The sequence below is a fragment of the Papio anubis genome, chromosome 9 (genome assembly GCF_008728515.1).
Source record: "Papio anubis isolate 15944 chromosome 9, Panubis1.0, whole genome shotgun sequence".
Taxonomy (NCBI): domain Eukaryota; kingdom Metazoa; phylum Chordata; class Mammalia; order Primates; family Cercopithecidae; genus Papio; species Papio anubis.
Genome location: NC_044984.1, coordinates 124,579,672 through 124,598,508, shown reverse-complemented (window position 1 = coordinate 124,598,508; position 18,837 = coordinate 124,579,672). Strand labels below are relative to the sequence as shown.

General features: G+C 51.6%; 1 protein-coding gene across 1 annotated transcript; it reads right to left on the bottom strand.

Annotated features, from left to right (window-relative positions):
• Positions 1-2,262: 2,262 nt before the first annotated feature.
• Positions 2,263-5,534, bottom strand: FZD10 (frizzled class receptor 10). The gene has a single exon (XM_003907389.3). It carries the CDS (start codon positions 5,054-5,056, stop codon positions 3,311-3,313), a length of 1,746 nt encoding a protein of 581 aa, XP_003907438.1. The 5' UTR covers positions 5,057-5,534; the 3' UTR covers positions 2,263-3,310.
• Positions 5,535-18,837: the final 13,303 nt, after the last annotated feature.

Genomic DNA, 18,837 nt, shown 5'->3' with positions numbered 1-18,837 from the left:
TGACGCTTCACAGAAGCACATATATGATGTGCCATGCGAGTCTCTCCTGTCCACCGTAGAACCACAGACCAGGTGCCAGTCCTGTTTCTCAGCCTTAGCATGTGGTGGGTGGTGAATGGCTGGAGGCTGGAGGAAGGAAGGGAGGGATGAATGGGTGTAGATCTTGGACAATCTCCTTCTCTGGGCTTCTATGACTCCACCACTGCCATCCAAAACAGGCTGCCATTTTTCCAAAACTAAGGCCGTGGGGCATAGATGCTGAGAAATCTCTAAATTAATGCTATCAATAATTCCTTTGGAAACCCTGCATTGAGCTAAAGAGAATCTAAGGACTAGTGATTTGCCTTCCTTCCTTCCTTCCTTCCTTCCCTCCCTCCCTCCCTCCCTCCCTCCCTCCCTCCCTCCCTTCCTTCCTTCCTTCCTTCCTTCCCTCCCTCCTTCCTTCCCTCCCTCCCTCCCTCCCTCCTTCCTTCCTTCTTCTTTCTTTTCTATTTTCTTTCTTTTCTTTCTTTTTTTTCAGCTTTCTGACTTTTAGGCCTTGATGCTTCTCCTAAAACTCACTGTCTGTATGTGAGGCAGGGTCAGATTTCAGCTTAGCAGAGAAAGACAGAGAGAGAGAGAGAGAGAGAGACAGAGAGAGGACCTTGGAGTGTTTTGCTTGGAAGCTCTACAGCTGCTACTTGCACTGCTCACTGTTAAACTCACCCAGCTGCACCCAACCCAACCACATGTCACAATCCCTTCACATTCGTAAGCAAGATCAGTCATTTCTGGGATGGATCCACAGTGAGACACATTCAGGGCTACATAACAACAAAGGCTCTTAGTTATGTTGTTGAATATGTCTTTCCTTGGGACCACATTTTCAAGCCTACACACCTGAGTGTGGGCAGGTCTGAAGCTGCTGTAGTCCAGGTACTGTAGAACCAAATGTCTCTGGGTTAGATCCAGCCTTGTGGCTTGCAGCAGCATCCGGACAGCGTTACCCTTCCGGACTTTTTGAAAGTTCTATTCCAAATACTTTATTTTTATTTTCCCTAAGAGTGACAAAAAGGAAACGCTATACACATACATGCACAGAGACATCAATATTTCTATATAGTCTTTTGGGGGACTAGGTGAAAGCAATCAACAAAGAAATTTGTATTTGGGGCCATTTCTAAAGCTTTTCCACATTCTTTTTTAATGCACTGAAAGCTCTTTGGAATTTTGCATTCATTTACTTTGCCTACCTAGCTGGTGTTTCCCAAACCACCGATCTGCCTGCTCCTGTGCCCTGCAAATATTCACAGCCATGTGCAGTAGCCCCCCAAAACCAGTGTAAGTCTGTTTCCAGCCCTAGTGTTGATGGGTGATCTTACGTTTACCAGGTTGAATTTCTGAACACCCTCTTCAGAAAACAGACTGCACTGGCTCCAGGCTCTCCTCATTGTTGGTAAGCATGTCATCCATGCTCCACGTTCTCCAGAGTTCCTTGTTTAACTTGGAGCTGGACAAAAGCATGGCCCCAGGGGCAGCTTGGCTTGCTTTATATTAATAGAGTCCTCACCACAGTAGGACTGTACTGTGCCCTTGCTTCCTTCTGGCTGGAACTTGAGTGTAGCTGTGCCTTTGACCAGCAGACCTGGGCCAGTTCTTTACAGCTACCCAGTTCTAACAGCAAACCCTGGAGAAGAACCGAGTACCATGAAGTTCCAAAGCTGCTTAACTTCCTCTTAAGGATTCACCACCCTGAGCAGGTATTTTATCCCATCCAGGTCTATAATCTGTTTTGTAAATATCTTCATGGTTCAGAGTCACTGCAAAGCCAGCACACTTCGAGCTGATGTATACAGCTCTGTCTAGGTACCATTTGAGGCTAGCAGGTCAATTGAATACAAATGATTTAATTCTCCTAATCGGTTGGCTCTTCTCTCTGAATATATTAAAACAGGCTAATCCAGGCTCATGAGTGGGTCCATGTTTAGTGGTGAGGCTCTCCTTGGTGACGTGTGTGTACAACTAAGCCCTCACGTCCAGCTACCAACAGTCACAGAAACGACTTCCAACTTCACACATTGCCTGCCTGCATTTGCTCTGAAACTCATAAGTGAATCATTCTTCCAATCTTGGAATCCTCTGATCTGCAATTTTATATAGATAACTAACCAGTACTCTCTGGCTAGAAGCACACCCCCAGAATTTGCTTAAAAAGCAAAGGGAGAGAGTGTCCTGTATTCTCCCCACACACAGAGAAGGGAAACCTCACCATGAACCAGGGACTAGCAGCAAACTAAAGAACATATTTTATTTTTAATAAAATAGTGGAGCATGAAAAATATCATATATTACAAATACATACAAGCAGATACCACTCTTTGTTGGCACTGTGAAGAGAACACACTAGACAAAGTTTGTCTCTGCCAACCTAGTGCTTCCTGATCTGTTCATGGAAATCATTTGTTTAACAATAGAAAGAGTCAATAAGCCCTTTGGGTAACTTTTGAGTGATCCTTCTCCCTCTTCCCCCCTCCTTTCCACAAATCAGAGTCCAAACGTCTATAACGTTGGCTTGGTTTCCATTAAAAAGCCACAAAATGTAGCACTGAAGGGTTTCTGAGGGCCAGGCCTCTTAGTTCTTTTGTTAGGAGATTTCTTTTGTTGTCTTTATATACAGCAAAATACTTGTTTCTCTTTTTATTTTCAAGGAAAGAGAAAAAAAATGTATTGCACATCATTTGAATTCACAAATGTGAGGTTTAATGGAGGTTTCTGTCTTGCAGAGAGACTACTGGTGAAGGCCAGAGTCTATTTTAAGCGACTCCAAGTCCACTGGGGCGGGAGGGGCCCCAGGTCCCATCTTTCCTCTGCAGGGTACCGCCCAGCACTGTGGCCTTCCTGGGGGTCGGCCCTGAGCATGGCTCATTTGTTAACCCAGGGGAGGCTCTTGAATTTGCAAAGCAGTTATCCGTCCTCTTATTTGTAAATGGGTAGCAAAGCCAACTCAAATACACAGATGTATATTTACGGAGGGCTCTAAAGAAAAGTTTTCTTCTGAGGGCTGAATCAACAACTTTACCACAAATTAGTTACACAAGAGGCTACTTCACTGGGGGCGCTTCCCTTCGCTGGAAACAAAACAAAACAAAACAAAACAAAATCCTTTAAGTACATTTTTCCTTTCAGTGTATCACAGCATCCTGAATTTCAGGGTAAACACTTTTTTATGTATTTCTTTTGCTTTTATGAAAAAAAAAAGAAGAAGAAGAAGAAAAAGAAAAACACCACGTCTTAGCTCCGGGCCCCCCTGTGCCCTTCCCTCTAGCCCTGTTCACACGCAGGTGGGCGGCTGGGCAGGGATCTCATATTTCCCGTGGTGAGTTTTCTGGGGGTGCTGGGCTTTTTTGTAAATCCCACCGCTGGTGATCACGCTGGCCGGTTTTCTCCGGCTCTTCTTCTTCAACCTACGGCTGCACACCTGCTGCCAGGACTGCAGAGTCTTGGAGGTCCAAATCCACATCCCGCTGGTGATCCCCACGACCAGCAGCATGAAGATTTTCACCATGAAGATCTCCACGGCGGGGATGGAGGCGGCCATCAGGCAGTCCAGCGTTTTAGTCTGGTTGTTCATTTTGCACTTGTGCTGCGCCGCCAGGATCTTCCAGTAATCCATGTTGAGGCGTTCGTAAAAGTAGCAGGCGATCACACAGGTGGCCGGCACGGTGTACAGCACAGAGAAGAGCCCGATACGCACCATCAGCTTCTCCAGCTTGTCCGTGTTCTCGCCACCCGTCTTCATCACCCTCCGGATGTGGAACAGGGCCACGAAGCCCGAGAGGATGAAGGACGTGCCGATGACCAGGTAGCAGGCCAGGGGGATGAGCACGAAGCCGGTGAGCGCGTTGACGTCCATGCTGCCCACGTAGCAGACCCCAGTGAGCTCGTCCCCCGCCACCCTGCGCATGACCAGGATCAGGATGGTCTTCACCGCCGGGATGGCCCAGGCTGCCAGGTGGAAGTAGCTGCTGTTGGCTTCGATGGCCTCGTGGCCCCACTTCTTGCCGGCGGCCAGGAACCAGGTGAGGGTGAGGACCACCCACCACAGCGAGCTGGCCATGCCGAAGTAGTAGAGGACCAGGAAGACCAGCGTGCAGCCAGTGCTCTCCAGCCCCTCCTGGATGACATAGAGCTGGCCGCTGTCCCGGTCGCAGGCGATGCTCTCGGCGCCGGCGAAGAGGCGGATGAGGTAGCCCACGGAGTAGACGCAGTAGCACATGGAGAGGAAGATGATAGGGCGCTCGGGGTAGCGGAAGCGGGCCGGGTCGATGAGGAAGGTGAGCACGGTGAAGGCGCTGGAGAAGAAGCACAGCACGGCCCAGATGGCCAGCCAGACCACGGCGAAGCGCTTGTCCTCGCGGCTCCAGTACACATCCACGCCGGGCGTGCAGAGCGGCGCGCACGACGCGCTCTTCTCCACGTGGTGGAACTTGCCCGGGTTGTCGCAGCCGCCGCGCCCAGGCCCCCCGTCCTTCAGCGGGTACTCCTGCGCGCTGTGGGGCCGCTGCGGCCGGAACAGCGGCGGGAACAGGCCCGAGCCCCGGGTGGGTTCGTCCGAGCCGTTGTTGGGCGCCTCCATGCACAGGTAGTTGGGGTCGTTCTTGTTGGGGAGTTTCCGGCAGTCCAGGGAGTCGGGCCACTTGAAGTTGAACTGCTCCATAATCGGGGAGCACTTCAGCCGGGCCTGCTCGCACATGACCCGGCAGGCGGGGATGGGGGTGGAGACCTGCTCGGTGCACATCGGCGCGTACAGCGAGCACAGGAAGAAGCGGAGGTGGCCGTGGCAGCCGTACTCCACCAGCGGCGCGAACTCGTGCAGTTGGATGGCCGCCTCGCGCTGGTTCTCGTGGCCCATCAGGTTGGGCATGCGAGTCATGTTGTAGCCGATGTCCTTGCACATCGGGATCTCGATGGGCTGGCATTTGCCGTCTCCCGGGCGCTCCATGTCCATGGAGCTGATGGCGGCGCACGAGCCCATCACCTGCAGGACCAGCCACAGGCGGGGGCCCGGGCGCTGCATGCTGGCGTCGGACGTGTCCTCGCGGGGAGCTCCGCGCCCCTCAGCGCCGCCGCTCCCGGGCACGGGCTGCTGCTGGCCCCCGCTCTCTACCCCTGCTCGGGCCCCCGCCCATGCCCGCCCCGCCTGGCCCGAGCGCTGCGCACAGCGCCCCCGGCTCGGCTCTCCGCGCCCGGCGTCCGCCTAGTTGGGGGCCGCGGCGGAGAGCAGCAAAGTTTGCAAACAATACCGGGAAGCGAGAGAAGCCCCCGGAGCTCCCGGCGCAGCGGCCCGGCGCGAGCTCCAACTCACGGCCGCGGCAAACTTCGGCCTCTTCTTGGAGCGCCCAGGTGGCGCGTCTGGAGCGGGCGGGCGGCGCGGGCGCACCGAGGCCGGGCCAGCTAGCGGCGCCCCCGCGGCCCGCGCGGCTTCTCCCTCCCTGCGCCAGCCTCGGCCGGGCCCAGCCGGCAGCTGTTTCGAGGTTTGCGTCCCGGGATGAGAAGACTCGCAAAAAGGCAAATGGGGGCAGAAAAGCCGAGCGCTGACAGGCCCCGCCCCCGGGCCGCGCGCCCCGCCCCGCCACTGCTTTGCATGAGAAAGCGCAGCGGCCCGGGGCCGCCCTCCTCCCCGCCGCCCCGCCGCGGGCTCCCGGGCCCCGCGGGGGCCGATACCCCCCCGCCCACAGCCCAGCCCGCGGGGGGCGCAGCGCCGAGTCCCGCCCGCGTCGCCCGCCAGCCCCGGGACAGCCCGCCTGGCGCGCGGGGCTCTGCGCGCCGCGACCCTCTCCGGCAGTCCCGCCCGCGTCTCCTCGCCCTCTCTCTGCCTGGCCTCCAACTTTGCCTCTCGCTGCCCTTTCCGCCGGCGGACCCTTTCCTGGCGGTCCCCGGGATGGTCCCTGGAACCCCGAGGACGCCGAGGTTACGGGAAGTTCGGGGACTGGCGGGAGAAGGGGGTGGGTTGTCCGCGGCGAGGGGCGCGGGGCGCATCTTCTCTTCCTTTTATGGTGAGTCCCGGGCGGAGGGCGCTTTCAAAGAGAGGTGGGATTTGCGTTTTATAGCCTGGGCCATAAAGTGGCCCCTTGCTTGTAAACCTGCCCGCATCTTCCCGAGGCTGGGGAGCCGCTAGCAGCCCAGGGCTCCAGGCTCCGGGCTCCGAGGAGGGGTTTGCTTTGAAATTTCAAAGAGACGAGCTAAGGGGAGGGGGAGGGGCTCTGAGAATCCGGATTTTAGGGCCGCTCTTCCGAGGTCTCCTCTAAGAAGGCGGGGAGGGGGAGGGGCGGGAAGCGTCCCGGGACTTTGAACACCGCCTCCCACCCGGCGGGAAGTGGGGGCTTGGTTTGTACCGCGGTGACCCCCGCCCCCTCCAAAGCCGCAGAGCTGGGGCCTCGCGCCAGCAGGGCTGGAGATGCCTTCTCGGCGGCTGAGTTTATTTATTATAGGAAGTCATTCGCTCGTGGGGTATTTATGTGATTTGGCGAGTGATGTGCCCGGCCAGGGCCCTCCTTGGCTGCAGCTCCGTGGGAGGACCCGGAGTGGGGTGGGATGGGTGTGATGGGATGGGTCGTGGGAGGAGCGCGTTAGCGCCTGCCCGGGGACCCTCCAGCTCCCGCGGGGACGCGGAGGCGCGCACGCCGTTCGGTTTTCCTGGAAAGTGGAGAAGGAGCGTCCTGGGCCGGTCCTCTGAGCTCACCCGCTTCGGATTGGGGCGGGTCCGTGACGGGGTCACTTAGGACAGGACGTCCCCTCCCCATTCCCTTTCCCCGCCCAGGGCGTTCGCGGTGGGCGCCCACCCCCCAAGCCCCACGGTTCCCAAGGATGCGCCAGGTGCTTCCCGTAGCGTCCTGGGTTGACCCTTAAATAAACAGCACCCCTAGGAGGTGGGCGGCCCTCTCCTCCCAGGGTCTCTCCGGGTCACGATCTTTCAAAGTTCGGAAACTCCCAGGATCGCGTGTGCAATCTCCCGCTACCTCCGGGGCGGGGGTCTGGGGAGCGGTGAGAGGTCAGAGGAGCGAGTCCCGCGTCCACCGGCCTCGCTTCCCCCCTGCCCGTTTGAGGTTAACTCCACGGAGCAGGGTGGGGTGTGCGGACATCACCGGAGGCCTTGCTGGGGCTTCCCGGGCTGGCGGCGCTCCACCCGGCTTGGGGGGCGGCTGCACGGGCCCTCGCGGTGGGGACGCTGCGCACGGGGCAAGGTCTTCCTAGGAAGCGCCCGGGAAGGAGAGGGGGCCCGCCAGGAACCCCCGTCACTGACCAGCTTTCTGCACGCCGTGCAGAAGTGGGCCACTTCCTCGGAGAGTATTGGCTTTTAATTAAAACAAGCCCTACAATTTTTACAGCGGTAAGAAACTTGGGGAAATCTCACCTTTCCACTCATTCATTCATCCGCTCAACAGACATTTGAGCGCCCAGAATCCCAGAAATAATCGGCAGGTTAAGGCACCCACCCCTGAGTCCCTGTCCCTGGGTGCCCTGGGTCGCACTGGGAGGTGCTGGAGGAAGTCCGGTGAGGGAGAAAGTGAAAAAGGAGGTAGAAACTCCGGGCAGTTAGAACACCACCTTCAACTGTGTTATTTCCCAAGTGAAAAATCGCATGATTTCATTTTTAAAAGAATGTCGTTTTTATTATGATAGTGGGTTTTTTTGTTTTGTTTTTGTCTAGTAGGTAATTTTCAGAACCTTTAAATTAAAATTGATTCAGCGGAAATCACTTGGCTTTTCTAGAATTTTCCTTGCAAAGGTCCTTCCTGGGCCCCATTTTCCTTCTTTTCCTTTTTAGTGTCTCTCCCTCAGCAGCTACTGGAAATATTTAGTGCAAGGGCGAGAGCCAAACGCCAGGAGCTGGGTGTGAAGTATTTGAGAAAGTGCCTCCTAATTGATCTTTTCTGTGCTGTTTTAATTCAGCCGTGTTCAGGCCCATTATTTTAGCTATAACCACTTCAGATTGCCTTTTTCTCTCGTTTTTTATAAAAATGTAGGCAGAAGTGCTTCACCCTGTCCAGCTGAGATGGAAACCAACAAATAGACTTTATTATAGAGAAATGAGGGTTCTGAGAAATCAGCAACTGGAAGATAAGTCTGTAACTAATAAATGAAAAGGCTCTTTTGATGGCCCCAGCTGAAAAGATATTTTATTTTATTTTTTTCCTGTGTGTGGGATTTGAGATGTGTGAGTCTAAGGAGCAGCCGGGGTCCCCCGCTGCTCAGCCCTGGCTGGCAACCGACCCCCCTCTGGCAAATGTTATGGAGAATTGGGAGGAATTTTATGGCTGTCTTTCCCTCAGCTCTTTTTTCTTTTGTCTTCTTTGAAGAATGACTTTAGACATTTTATTTACATATTTAACCATGGATGAAAGAGGGAAAAGAAAGCTTTGGAGCTGTCGTGGGAATAGTGATATGTTTAAATTAATGGAAATCTTATTAGGCTTCTAAAATTTTGAGCAAAGGTTTTTAATGAAACTTTATAATTAAACATGATTTCACATAACGTGCAGAGACAAGGAATATGTTTTTACCCCCAACCACCTAAAAATATCTGTCTATCAGAAAGCTATCAGTAAACACTATCTACCTTCAAGTTCTTGCAAACGTTCACCAGGGAAAGTATGAGGTTTTTGAAAGAGAATATTTCAGGAGTCAGGCAGTGTTTTGAACAAGAACTAAATATTTTTTGGAGGTGGAGGGGATTTGAAAGAGAGGCCCAGTTTCATTCCATTTAAACACAAAGTCAAAAGTATAAAGTACTTTGACACGGATATTGCTAAAAATCAAAGTTGTATCTTTTCTCATTATGTAATAGTCAATGGAAATTATAAACACTGTGTGAGGTTTTCTGAAATGGGATTAGAGAAAACCCAAATAATCTCTTTAAGATAAAAAAGTACTGAGTCTTTCAGTAATAGAAATAAATTAAACCATAAGCTTAGCATGTTACAAGCTGATTGCGAGAGTAAACTCGTGGAAGCGGAAGGAAGCTCATAAACAGAAATCGTGCTGGTGAGGGTTGAGCTAGAAAGTGGTTCAGGCTGTGGTAATGCCTTTTCAGTAACTGCTGCTTGAATGAGCTCTCCTGGCACATTCAAGTGTGAGCATCCACTTTAAGTGATTCTTGTGTTTCTTCTCTCGTCTTCTCGGGTCGTCAATCTTTGTATTTAGTCCCCGAGACATTTCCAATTCTACCTTCAAGTATAAGAATGAAAACTGATCTATTTACCAATAATTGCTTCACATGCAGAGAGGTCTGATGTGAATAGGCCTTATTTTCTCTGACCTCATCTAGTATCAAGTTTCTGCAGAAGCTTATCAGATATAAAACATGCACAGAAAATTATGTTTTCTGATCAAGTAGGCATGCTCCCCGTGGCGTACCCCCATCTTTTTCTCCAGAGAAAATACCTTTAGTGATCTGAAGTGATACTTAGCAAAGAAAACACACTTTGTTCCACCAGAAAGGCCATGCAAGTTGCAGCGAATTCAACAGGCGCAGAAGTTTTAATTCTGCCTAAAAACACTGGTGGTGAGATGTGAAGGGGTGGGGAAGGTGAGAAATGAACCCCAAAGCACCCCCATCCTAAAGCGGGTGAGTGGGGTGTCCGACGTGGCTCCGGCGCAATTTAGGCAGCTATTTTATGGCCATTTCCCTTGAAATGTGGTTTGAAATATTACCAAAGGTTCCACGGGGTGCATTAGTGTGAATTGCAAATCAGAGCATTGATTTAATCCTCTTTCAAGGCCGGGCTTTGGATCGCTGGCGTCGACTGGCTCCCCACTGCTCCTGGCTCAGGAGGGACCATTCAAGGGGGCAGCTTCCCGCCTCTATTCCCACACTCCAAAAAACAACACCGCAGACAGACACCCTCCAACTAAATTAGATTAAACTCCTTCTCTTCCACAGTGTATTAGCCTTTTTGCTGCCCAAGCCTCCTTACACAGCCCCTCCTCATTTAAAGACACAGATTTCTTTTTCATCTCTGCAACAACTGCAACGACAATAACAACAAACATCATCATCATATATATATATATATTATATATATACATATATATATTTTAAAGAGACAAAGCCAACCTTCCATCTAAGTGCTCTTACATGACAAGGACATTATCTGTTTAAAATCCAGGAGAACTTCTCCTGCCTGTTCTGAAACTCAAACAAATTAACCCTAAACCTGGGGCAGAGCTAGCCCCTATTGACAGTGCTTCAACCTGTAATTCTGTACTGGGCTGTTTCTGGAAGAATTCTATGAGAAAAGAGACATCACAGAATTCCAGAAACAGGACACAAAAGAGCATGTGCATGTGTTGTTTTGGTTGGTGTTTGTATTCCCAGCAGCTTGAGTGGAGGGTTTATCGGAAGCACGTGCCCATTCTGTGAGTTCGGACTTCATACTTGGCCTTAATTGCTTTGCTGCTTGTCCCCTCCCTTAGCTGTTTGGGATGTGCTGATTTAATTACTCACTCACCTTCCCATCTGTTTTCTTTCAGGTTCCCTCCTGTACCCTGGGACCGTTCTCTCTTGCCTGCTCTGGGAGCTGAGTGGGTCAGCTCGTCACAGGCCTGCAGCCCCTGTATAGGTGACAGAGGAGGCAAAGATGACACAGAGAAGCTGTCCCTTCAGGGACAAAGCGGGGACACCCACGAGCCCGGCTCTGCCTTACAAAGAAATGAGAAGGAATCCTGTTCCTGCTTTTCACCTTAGGTGGACTCTGAGTCTGCGGCCACTCACCAAACACGTGAGCAGCCCGACACCACAGTGATGAGCAGGGCAGGAAACCATCCAGATGCGTGGGTCTGATTCCCCCTCTTCCACTTTCTAGCCCTGTGACCTCAGATATGCCACTTCTAATCGCCTTGCCTCAGTTTTCTCATCTGTAAAATGGGACCAGTAGAGTTCCCACTTCCCAAGGCACGATGAGGATGATGTCGTAACACACTCGGAAGCATTGATCGCAATACCAAGCACCAAACAAGTGCTCAGTGATGAGTAGCTGTCATTACTGTTGAAATGCAATATGAACGGAAGGAGAGAACACAGTAAGGAGAGGCACTGGAACGTGACATTTGTGGGGAGGAGTTTGGGGACACGTCGGTGTCAGGCACACAGTAACACAAGCTGAGAATCAGGCAAGCAAATAATGAAAAGGCTAACAAGAGCCAAGGCTGAGAGAGCATTCGACAGGTGCTGCCTTAAGCCTTGATAGGAAGCAGCTCGCTGCCTCCTCACAGGTACCCTGGGAAGCCGGTCCAGAGAAGGTTTCCATTTCAGAGATGAGGAACTGGGGCTGGGGAGTCCGAGTCACTAGACCCAGGCCACGGGGCTACTGGGGTTGGAACCAACACCAGTCCACTCCCCCAGGGGCTCAGGCACCTACGCCTGGCCTCCTGCTCTCCACGGAGATGAAGGCACAGTCGGTACTTGTGATGGAGCCTGACTTTCAGAATGGGGCCCCATTCTGCTCTCCTGTCCGTAGCCAGGTGACGATCAAGTCATGGCCGATGGCCTTGCTCAGGGACTCCTAGCCTGGGGTGAGGCTGCCACTTTCCTATCATGTTGATATTCCCCGTGATGGTGTCTGAAGGGATCCTTCAGAGCCAAAAACAGGGAGGAAATGGTGGAAGAAGCAATGTGGGAGGTATTAATGTGTGTTCGTTTAGCCATGTCCTCAGCTGTGTGACCCCAGGCAAGTTACTTAACCTCTCTGAGACTCTGTTTCCTCTGCTGTAAAATGGGAACAATGACACCTACTTTATCAGATTTGGGGTAGGGATTAAGTGAGATAACTCAGTAAGCTCTGAGAACCCAGTCGGGCACATAATGCTAGCCCTTTGGGATTCACTGGTCTGTAAACTTTCTGGTTAGTTGACTTTTCTTTGTTGAATTCATTTGTCTTCACGGGCTGGAAGGCAAGATGGTTTACTAATAGCATCACTTACAAGTCTTTCTCTTTTCTGTAGGGCTGCTACACTCGTGTGTCCCTTCTTCCTTGAATTTAACCAGGAGTGAGCAGTGGACAGCTTTTTCCTTGTGAGAAGGAGGTGAAGCAGGACCTGAAGTCCCGTGCTCAGCTCCCACAGCCCCTGTGTCCAGGACAAGTCCTTTGCTGACTCAGCAGCAGACGCCACCCGGAGCCCTTCGGGAGCCTTTCGCTGTTCTTCCAGCATGGATCTGAAACTCCGTTCCCACTTTCCGCAGCCTCCCAGATAGTTCCGGTTCCAGCCTCATGTGATAGCATGAAGAGAAACTGTGGTTCCAATAGCTGTGTGCTCTGCTCCCCTTATCCCAAACGACAATTTAAATGCACAATTACACTTTTCTCTAGGGCCCAAAATAGGATAGGAAAGATGGGTTTGCTATCCTGAATGCCTGTCACCCTTGTTTCATAAGGTGAGATTGGGGAAGGGCTTGGCCACTGCCCTGGCAGCTGAGAAACCAACTTTAGGAATAAAGGCACTTTCTCCCCTCTGACAAATGTCCACTCTGTCCCCTCTGACAGATGTCTGTCCATCTGCTGGCAGGTCAGTCTCTCTGATATATACATTATATATGTGCACATATATGTGTGTGTGTATATATAATACACATATATTCACATTATGTGTATACTGTACACATATACAACCTATATATATAGAGGTTATATATGTACATGTGTGTGTGTATTATACACACATACATATACATACACACATATATATACACACAGACATATGTAATCTAATTATGGAGCTGCATTTCCGGCTCATGCATGTCGTGCGCACACACGCAGGCACAGTCATTAGCTTTCAGAGCTGACACATTAAGAGGCTGCATCCCCAGCCTCTTCGTGGCTGACTGATGGCTGCTCGTGGTTGACGCGTCCACTAGGCTGCCTCCTACTCAGGGGCCCCCTGCCCAGCCCCTTGTCCTGGAGCAGCCTTACCCTTATTTTGTTTGTTGTACTTTTTCCACCCGTCGATTGTCTTACTTGTCTGCTTACGTGTTTATTTTCTGTTCCTCCTCCACCAGGAAGTCAGTCCCAGAACAGTTGTTCTGCTCCCTGCCTCCTAATAAGTACTGCGCTGAGTGTGCTTGCTTTGCCAGACGGTTAAAATAGAGCAGGGGATAGACGGACAGACGTCTCCACCCTCACGGAGTTCGCCTTCCAGTGGGAGGAGGCGATGGGCAGGGGTCTGCACATGTGCGTGGTAGAGCGTGTTCCACAGTGAGTGGCATGCGGGGCAGGTGAGTAGCTCAGTGCCATCTGGAGGGCTAGGAAAGGGGGTTGCAGATTTCAGCAAGATAAGCAGGGAAGGCCTTGATGAGAAGGAGACCATTGAGCAAAGACACCAGGAGTGGGTGCAGAGAGCTGAGGGTACTTCTGGAAGTGCCTGCTGGGATAATGGGGTGTCTGCCAGTGCCACAGCCCTCAGGTGCCACTGTACCTGGGGTTTTTGAGGAAGAACAAGAGGGCCAGTGGCTGGAAGGCAGGGCATCGGGGCCAGCATCAGAAGGTAGGTGACAGAAGAGGTGTGCAGAGAGGTAGTGGGAGGGAAAGAAATTGGGCCATGATGGCATCTACGGGCCTTTTGATTTTGACTCTGAGTGAAATGGGGAGCCATGGAAGGTTCTGGAGAGAGAGGAGAGCCGTGCTCTGACTTCAGTCTTCCCAGCCCCTTCTGGCTGCTGCGTCAAGGACATATAGCGGCAGGGGACGAGTGAAGCAGAGAAACAGTTAGGAGACAGCCACAGCGGTTCAGAGGAGACAGGATGGTGGCTTGGACCCCGGAGGCAGAAGAGAACATCGTCAGCAGGGCTTGGGTTCTGCTTAGAGAACCACCACGCAAACCTGGGCTGGCTGTCCATTTTGACCATGGACCAAGTCTGTCCATTTTGATGGAAAATTCATTCTTCTTTTCTTTTTTTTGAGACAGAGTCTTGCTCTGCCACCAGGCTGGAGTGCAGTGGTGCGATCTAGGCTTACTGCAACCTCCACCTCCCGGGTTCAAGCAATTCCCCTGCCTCAGCCTCCTGAGTAGCTGGGACTACAGGTGTATGCCATCACACCCAGCTATTTTTTTTTTTTTGTATTTTAGTAGAGACAGGGTTTCACCATGTTGGCTAGGATGGTCTCGATCTACTGACCTTGTGATCCACCCCCTTCAGCCTCCCAAAGTGCTGGGATTACAGGCGTGAGCCACCGTGCCCGGCCAGAAAACTCATTCTTCTACTCCATCCTACTGTTTTCCCTAAGAGAGAAAAAGTAAAACACCGCCACCACCAATAGCAAAAAGCTGGCACCCTCTCCGCGACTTTTCATATCTACACATTTGTACAGCTTTATTTTTAAGCCTTGTGAAATTCTATGCATGAGAGACCTCAGCTAGGTTTAGGGAGTTCTAGGGTTTGCAGAGTACATGAAGTTTCTCCCTAGAATTAGGGAGGGTAGAGACAGGCAGAGAACTGAATCCTAACAGCCGCTGTCCTCAGAGCCCCTGTTTCTGAGAGTCACTTGCTGAGTGCTTCTAGTGAGTTAAGTGTGTTCACCCAAAAGACGTGTTCACATCCTGATCCTGGGAACCTGCGGCTGTGATCTTATTTGGAAGAGGCTTTATGTGATGTCACTGCAGAAGTAATCACGTTAAGGATCTTGAGAGGACGTGACCCTGAATTATCTGGCTGCGCTTGAAATCCAGTGACTGGTGATGTTGTAAGAGAAAGACAGAGGGAGATTTAAGATATGAGAGAAGGCCACGCTGAGACTGGAGTGATGTGGCTGTGAGCCAAGGATGCCTGGAGCCGCCAGAAGCTGGCAAAGGCAGAAGAAGCCTCCTCGGGAGCCTTTGGTGGGTGCACAGCCTGGCAGATACATTGGTTTTGGACTTCTGGCCTCCAGGGCTGTGAGAGAATACATTTCTGTGGTTTCAAGCCACCCAGTGTGTGCCCCTGGAAAGCCCAAATAGGGCGAAACCTTTTACCAAGTGGTCTCCGAGTGTCACGTCATCGAATCCTCTCCCAGGTTCGTGCCATAGTCTTCCCACTTTAGAGAAGGGGAAACGGAGGCTCTGGGGCACACAGCCAGTCAGTGGCGGGGCCCGACCTTCAACCCAGCCCTCATGGGGTTAGAGAACCCACTTTCCCCGTGGGACCTGCGGCCTATGCCAAGGATGCCTGTTCATCTCTCCCGGGCCCAGGAGTGGGCCCTCTGGCCTAGAAGTCAAGGAAAGCCAGTCTTTCGGTTTCAAGGTTGCCCATTAGTGGAGTCAAGCAAAAATGGTGTGTTGCTCTTCTTCCTGAGCTCAGCCTGGGAGCACGGCCTTAACGTGCGCTTAGTGGATCCCAAGACAGCAGCATGGCGGTGGCAGCATTGCAGCCTTAGCTCCTGCAGCTGTGCTTGTGAAGACAGCAGTGAGTGGCTTCCCTCTGTGACCACCTCGGATCCTCAGTTTCACTGGGGCTGGGATCCGTGCATCTTGCAATTGGCTAGAAATTTCCCGGGCTTTCCCTCCCTTCCCTGTGCAGGGCACTGGGTGTGAGGCATTGCATCCGTTCGTCTGCCCACCTGCTTCCCCCTAAGAGTGTGAGCTGCATAAAGGCAGGAACCAGACAGGAGCCTCCACGTGTTCCCAGTTCAAGGGCAGTGTTCTGTGTGTGTTTCTTCAATAATTCCGTGAACGACTTACTCTTCACGGACACTGCACACACTCGGCCCTGCCGTCTCCGGAGCTGGGAGGTGTGGAGCTGGCTGCTGACATATTTATGCACCGAGGAGGGACGTGGGAAACAGGAGGAGTCCCGGGGCTCCAATGCAGAGGAGCCTCTTCATTCCCTCTACCGTGGCCGTGCAAGGGACAGCACCTTGTGGGATTGTGTCCTCCACCCAATTAGCATTAGTTTGCTAAGGATAATGGCCTCCAGCTCCATCCATGTCCTTGCAAACGACATGATCTCATTCCTTTCAATGTCTGCATAGTATTCCATGGTGAATATGTACGACGTTTTCTTTATCGAGTCTGTCATTGATGGGTGCTTCAGTTGATTCCATGTCTTTGCTACTGTGACTAGTGCTGCAGTGAGCATTCGCGTGCATGCCTTTATGGTGGAATTATTTCTATTCCTTTGGGTGTATACCCAGTCATGAGATTCCTGGGTCAAATGATATTTCTGCCTGTAGGTCTTTAAGGAATTTCTACGCTGTCTTCCACAATGCAAATGAGACATTATTGAAAGTGTAAAGGGGGCTGCAATTTACGCTGGGGCAGGCAGGGCGAACCAGGACCCTGCCAGGCGAGTCTAGGCCATGGCCCCACACCAGAAGATGAGGGCTGGAGACTCCTGGAGAGGAATTTGAGTGGTGAGACCACCTGCATTCATTATGCATCAACTCTGCCAGTGACAGTCCCCAGTAAACCCATCAAACATGAACCTAGGTGCTGTTGGGAAGGTCTTTGGATGCCATTAACATCTACAATGAGTTGGCCTTCAGTACAGGAGATTATCCTCAAGGATGTGGGCAGGCCTCATCCAGGGAGCTGAAAGGCCTTGAGAGCAGAACTAGGATTTTGGAGGAGGATGAAGTGTTGCCCCCGGACCACAGCGTCACCTCCTGCCTGGGAATTTCCAGCTTCCTTTTCAGACTTCGGACTTGCCTCCAAGCTCCCAGAATCCCATAAGCCAATTCCTTGCAATGCATCTTTTAATATATTTACATCCTATTACAGGTTGTGTTTCTCTGTCTGGACCAGAACTGATGAGGAGGACTGAAATTCCAGGCTTGGTTGTACAACATATGAGTGAGGTCATTTGGGTCTGGGCAGCTGGGGCGTCCTTCAGGTGCATGAGTGTGACCTGCACCAAGGTGCCTGGTTGTCTGGGGTTGGGGGGCTGCCATCCAGCCCACACCGAACTCCTAGGCTGTGCACCCTGGCATGGGTCTGTGTCTGGCTCAGGGAAGGGCTCTCTTCTCTCTCCAATGTACATAGAGACCTTGAGATCCCATCCACCTAACCATGTGCCCCTCGGAGGCCTCCTCTGAGAGGGGACACTTTTCCTGATTCTCACAAAGGCTAGTGGCTACCTTGTAGATAGCCTTGGATGTGTTAGGACACTTTTCTGAACATCAGTTCCTTATCTGTAAGATGGGAGTTGTGTCCTCAATGGGTAATTAGAGATTACTCATGAGAAAAGCCTATCACAGTATCTACCACGGGGACACTCACAAGTGCTGATCTTTGCTGGTGTTGCTGCATTTGTTATTGAATGCATTCATTAGGAGTCTTGATAGGAAGTGACAAAAATCCAACTCAAATTGGCTTACACTAAACAAGATTCCTGCGTCTGGGAGTATAAAGGGTGACGCTTTGGCAGAGGCTGGCTCTGGAAAACGAGGATGCACATTTGTGCCCCGCTTTCCTCTGTGCTGCGTCCTTCTCTTCAAGGCCTCCCCCGGTTTGGCAAACATGGCCCCAACAATGCCAAGCTGAGAGCATCCTTTTAAGAAAGACCCTTTCCTCCACGCGTTTCAGCAAAAGTCCCATGAAGCAGTATGAATGGCCCAGTTTGGGTCATGGGCTCGCCCCTAAACCAGCCACTCTTAATGGATTAGTTCCAGTTGGACAGGCCGTGGTCTTGGACTCTTTGGGTGTGTGTGGGAGGGAAGATTCATTGAACCTCATCTCTACTACATAGTACAGCTCCCTGGAAGAAAGAGGGGCTCCATTACCAAAAGGAAACAAGGAATTTTATGGGAAACCGTATTATCACTACTACAATCTACCATGTTATACATAAGAAATGCACCTCGATCTCAACGCATGGTCTTGAGAGGGGTGCAAGCTGAATCCAATTCCCAGCGTCTGGGTCAGTGTCCCTCGTGGGGGAACTGCCTTACTTAAGATTCCTTTGGATAGGTAGGGCAGAAGACCAAGCTACGCTGGATAATGAAAAGAAAGAGAGAAATTCACTGGCTTGTGGAATTGAAAAGCTGAGATCCAGCTGTGCTTTTAAGCCTGAGCCATTCTCCAGCTCTTGGCTCTGCCTCTCGCTGTCTTGGCTTCACCCTTCGCAGACTGCCCTGCAAGGACTGAGGGGGAGTCTCATTGGACTGGCTCAGGTCGTGTGCCTAGTTCTGAACCATCCACTGTTTCCAGAGGGATGGGGTATCCTGATCAGGTAGGAAGAAGTCAGACCTCTCTGAGCTAACTGTGCTGAGAATCGGGTAGAGGAGGTCCCCCAAAAGTAAAGCTGGGCACTGCAGTACAGGAGAAGGGTTATCACTGGTTGCTAAGCAACCATAAAGTAACCAACATCTCATGTGGGTTGGGGTTTGCCCCTGTGAATAGATAGGTGGCACTTGGAATTTAAATGCAGCACATCCAGTGCTCAAGCTCCTGGGCTTCGTCTGCTCTGCACTTTTCCTCTGCCCTTTGGGCTAAAGCCATTGGGTTTGGGACAGAAGGGGAGAGCTGGTACCTCTTCCCTTTTTAGCCCAGGAAGGGTGTTTCTCCATCATTTCACGGATCAAAGTCATTAAGTCTGAGTAATTCTTACAAACCAGATCCAGGAAGAATCTAGGAGTGGGCTCTCTGTAGGTTAGAATGCCTCAAGCTGCAGGTAACAGAAGACTTGACTGGAAATGCCTTCAACAGTGAAGGAATGTATCATTTGCTAGAAGGAGAAATTCTACAGCTGGGATGGTTCCAGGGTTGGTTTTTTTGGCAACTCAGAACTTCATTGAGGTTCTGGATTCATTTCTTCTTTCTGCTGTGCCATTTCCAGCCTGTTGACTTGGCCTGGGCCAGCTGTCCTCTCACGCTCATGATTGCTGCCTCTGC

Coding starts and splice junctions, on each gene's coding strand:
- FZD10 (XM_003907389.3), bottom strand. CDS start 5,056: ATGCAGCGCCCGGGCCCCCGCCTGTGGCTGGTCCTGCAGGTGATGGGC.